This window comes from Melanaphis sacchari, unplaced genomic scaffold (genome assembly GCF_002803265.2).
Source record: "Melanaphis sacchari strain LSU unplaced genomic scaffold, SCAv2.0 Contig1365_pilon_pilon, whole genome shotgun sequence".
NCBI lineage: Eukaryota > Metazoa > Arthropoda > Insecta > Hemiptera > Aphididae > Melanaphis > Melanaphis sacchari.
The window spans coordinates 266-4,184 of NW_020270569.1; the positions used below are offsets into that span (position 1 = coordinate 266).

Genomic DNA, 3,919 nt, shown 5'->3' on the forward strand with positions numbered 1-3,919 from the left:
CCGCAAAGGAAGTTTAGCTCCCATCTGGCGGAAAAGGCCGCGTCCTCGGTAGCGCTATTCAGTCGACTAATATCTGTGGCTAAGGCAAGCTGGGACCTTAAAGAAAGGACGACAAGGATCCTGTACAAATCGGTGTTCCTGCCGCGTATGGGTTATGCGGCCTCGGTATGGGCCGAGCGCTGCATGGCACAGTACCGGCATCGAACACGGGCAAACACCGCCCAAAGACGCCCGTTACTGGCAATGACAGGCGCGTATAAGACCACGTCGACGATGGCACTCCAGGTCCTAGCCGGAGTACCTCCCCTCGACTTAGAACTAGTTCGGCTGGCTAAGATCGAACGGGACAAGAACGCCGTGAGGAGAGGAAACAAGTCGGCGTCAGAAGTTGCTGGAAAGGCGAAACAGTATTACGACACTACCATACGCCTCTGTCAGGAGAGATGGGTCGCCAGTGACAAAGGTAGGCGGACGGCGACTTGGTTCCCGGACGTCTGGCGCAGGCTCGAGAGGCCGTGGTTCGTTCCGGACCACTACATCTCGCAGTTCGTGACCGGACACGGGAATTTCAATTCGTCGCTCTGTCGTTTCAACCTTCGAGGTGAAGCACGTTGCCGATGCGGTCTCCCAGAGGAAACCGTGGAGCATGTGCAATTCGATTGCCTAGCATATAGCCAGGAAAGAAACAAGCTCGCAGCCGCAGCGCAAGCGGAAGGTGTGGACTGGCCGTGCGACTGCGATACCATGACCTCCACGGAGGCCATGTTCCTTGCGTTCAAAAACTTCTCCCGGGAAGTCCTAGAACGTAAAGATGTAGGGCGACCCCGCGGGCACGACCCAGACCCCTAATTTTAAAACCACAGCGTTCGGGCGTGTGGCCAGAGGGCGTACGTGCAGGGCACGGCGCACTGCCAGAGACATGGGGACAGTCTCCCTTATCCACGTGGGAACAAATCGTCCGATTGGGCCTAGCCGGAACGACCGTCGCTATCATCGATGGCGGCGGGGCGAAAGCCTGCGAAGTACCGGATAGTGGCAGGCGAAGCGGGACCCGATAGCCGGATCAAAAGGGCCCTAAGACGGCGCTCTCACAGGATCGTCGAACGCCCTCCGTACTAAGACCCGCCTAGCCGGGATCGAGGGACGGGATACCTTGCGGGACGGACTGAATGCCCGGTCTCCTCGGAACCGGGACGGACGGAAAATTTCGTGGGGCAAATTGGGTGCCCTCGCTCCCTATGAACAAATTCTTGCCTAGACCGAGAGCTCGAACTAGAGGGGCCAGACCACCCGTCGGGCGAAGCACGTGCACGTATTCAGCCGGCTCGGGGCTTGATACGAGAGAGGCACCGGCAGAAACGGCAATCTGTCGATAAAGATCAAAACCGTACGCGCTATAAAGGGGTCGTCGCGGTACACACAGCGGTGCCCCGACCGACTTGCTTGCGGACAAGGCAGTTGCGAGGGCCTGAACGCCGGGTTCAAACCTTGTACCACGGGACTCGGAGTAAGCCCCGTCGAGTCGGCTTGCTAATAGCACCCCGACGCTCCGAGGGTGTCGGACCCGAGGCGCACGACCGCGTGGACTCACCGAGGACTCGCGCTCGCCCGCACCGGGGAAGGCACACTTGTGGAAGGACTCGTGGTGGTTGTGGGAGTACCGCCTTAGTAGAAGGGGTTTGACTCAGGCGATAATCCGTCGGGCTCTGGCCGCGGCGGTCACTCATTATGACGCCCGAGGTGAGGCGGCGCCCCGGGCAGAACCCCCGGAGTCATCCGGGACTACTGCCCGGAAGAGACAACCCCGCGGTTACATAAAGGGGCTGAGTGTCTCCGGGGCAACCTGGAAGAACTGGTCGACCCCACAACACACGGAAAGATGTCCTCACGTCACGGTATGACTGTATGCCTCTCTTGTGCAGAAGTAATAGTCGCAAGTGGAAACGTTCTCGATCAAGCGGGTTGACGATGTACATTCGAGCCAGTGTTTCGTACGTCATCTGATTTTGTCATCGTATCCATGTCCTTCGCGTTGCCTTCCAAGTGTTGTGTACCGGTATCTCTTGGTATAGGTACTGTCTCGCCTCGACGTCAGTCGCGTTGAGCTCTAAGAAGGCCGTGAGTTTTGTTCGAGCTAGAGCGGCGTTTTGCGCCCTCTCCAGTACCTGATTAGGAGCAAAGAACACGTTGTGATAATCTTCCAAGTGCACTGGAAGTCTAACGATCGTATGACTCCTCTTATGCATTTCAAACGAAAACAACCTCCAAACTGCTTTTGGTGGACTGATGTACCGTGAATTTATGTAACTGAAATTAACACGTATTCGCATTTAAAATTTAAAACGTAAGTAGTAGTAATAGTAGTAAATTATAAAGAAAGTTGTACTTGTTAAATCCAAGTAAAATCGAAATCGAATCGAAATAAATATAACATCAGTTTGGTCGTCAATCTAATAACTATATGTCTGTATACAGTATAATTAATTTAATGTATGTTATGGTATGCAATTTTATTAATTTAAAAAATAACGTACATTAATGTTTTGAGTAATAGAAAAGTAAAAAAAAAATATAAGTGTATTGTAGTACATTCCTAATGTTATTAACCGACCTGTAATTAATTCTACAATATGGTTTACACATTAAGCAGGAATATGCAGTATTAAAGTTAGGTATTTGCACTTGATAATTTTAAGTAATCAAATTACAACAACGGTATTTTTTCATTAATGATGAAATTCATTTGTACTATATTTTTGTTGCTCTACATATCAATGAATTAAATGAAGTATAATCATTATTACAAATGAAGTTGTCATAAGTTGAAATTGAAATTTCAGTATTGATACAATTTCTTAAATAAGTTTTTTGACAATTTGAATTTAATCAAACCGTCTCCTTGTTTTATTATAATTAATATTCATATTTATTGTATTTTAACGTGCCTTATAACATAATTTTGTATATTATGTAATTGTTGTCATTGCTATTTGAATAATTCTATTATCTATATACATATGTTAATTGTTGAACTGTAATAGTCTAGATACTAAAAGCTAATAAAAAAAAAAAAAAAAAAAAAAAAAAGTTTTTTGACATAGTCTTAATCTTAAAAATAATTAAAAATAATAATATTGTGCAAGGGGTATGGGAAAAAAAAATTAACAGGACAATTATTTAAATGTAATTGTTAGATCACAAATCAAAATGATAAGTTTCATTAATTCACTTTTCTATTTCATCTCCATTCCAAACTTCCACGGTAGCTGCGTCGTGACCCTTGTACACATATTTGTACAGATACATTACGCTCTTCATAGTAGAGCATACCTCAACGTTTATGTGTGCGTCGTACTTGATCAGTAAGTAAGGGTTGTACGGCGGCACGACAAACTCATTTCCTACTTGTTGAGCTCTGACGTTTGCCACAAGTCCGTTATTCGGTCTGCGGTATGTTGGGTAACCGCCGTCGGATATGTACAAAGTCTCTTCGCTGTACTCTTTTGGATAGTTTTTAGAGCAAGTTTTGTCCACCATACATGGACTGTTACGGTTTAGCTGTCCACAAGGTCCGTGTATCATGTGTGATGTCACACTGTTGAATAGGCGTCTGTCGGTTACAGGGTCGGGCAAACAGGCGCATACAACATCGTCAACGTCCTCGGCAGTGAGCAACTTACTGTCCTCGTGCAAGATGATGAGTATGTGTGCGTGCGAAAGACCGCGTTTCTGAAATTCAATAGTATAGACGTAAGCGTCTACGTTACCAAATACCTTATCAGTTAGGTTAGGTTAGGTCCTATGTCGTGGTGTTCGGGAAGTTGATGTTGAACGCCAGCCGGACGGTCTCTAACGGGCACACGTGCTATGGGAGCACCCAGGGGAATCGGTATGAACTGTAGTTTAAACAACAAAGTTG

At 47.2% G+C, this 3,919-nt stretch overlaps 1 protein-coding gene across 1 annotated transcript; it reads right to left on the reverse strand.

Annotated features, from left to right (window-relative positions):
- Positions 1 to 3,225: 3,225 nt before the first annotated feature.
- On the reverse strand, positions 3,226 to 3,582 carry LOC112591526. Its single transcript, XM_025335370.1, has one exon. The coding sequence runs from the start codon at positions 3,580 to 3,582 to the stop codon at positions 3,226 to 3,228; it is 357 nt and encodes a 118-aa protein (XP_025191155.1).
- Positions 3,583 to 3,919: the final 337 nt, after the last annotated feature.

What these genes read in the sequence shown, in the direction of transcription:
- LOC112591526 (XM_025335370.1), bottom strand. Translation starts at nt 3,582, where the DNA reads ATGATACACGGACCTTGTGGACAGCTAAACCGTAACAGTCCATGTATG.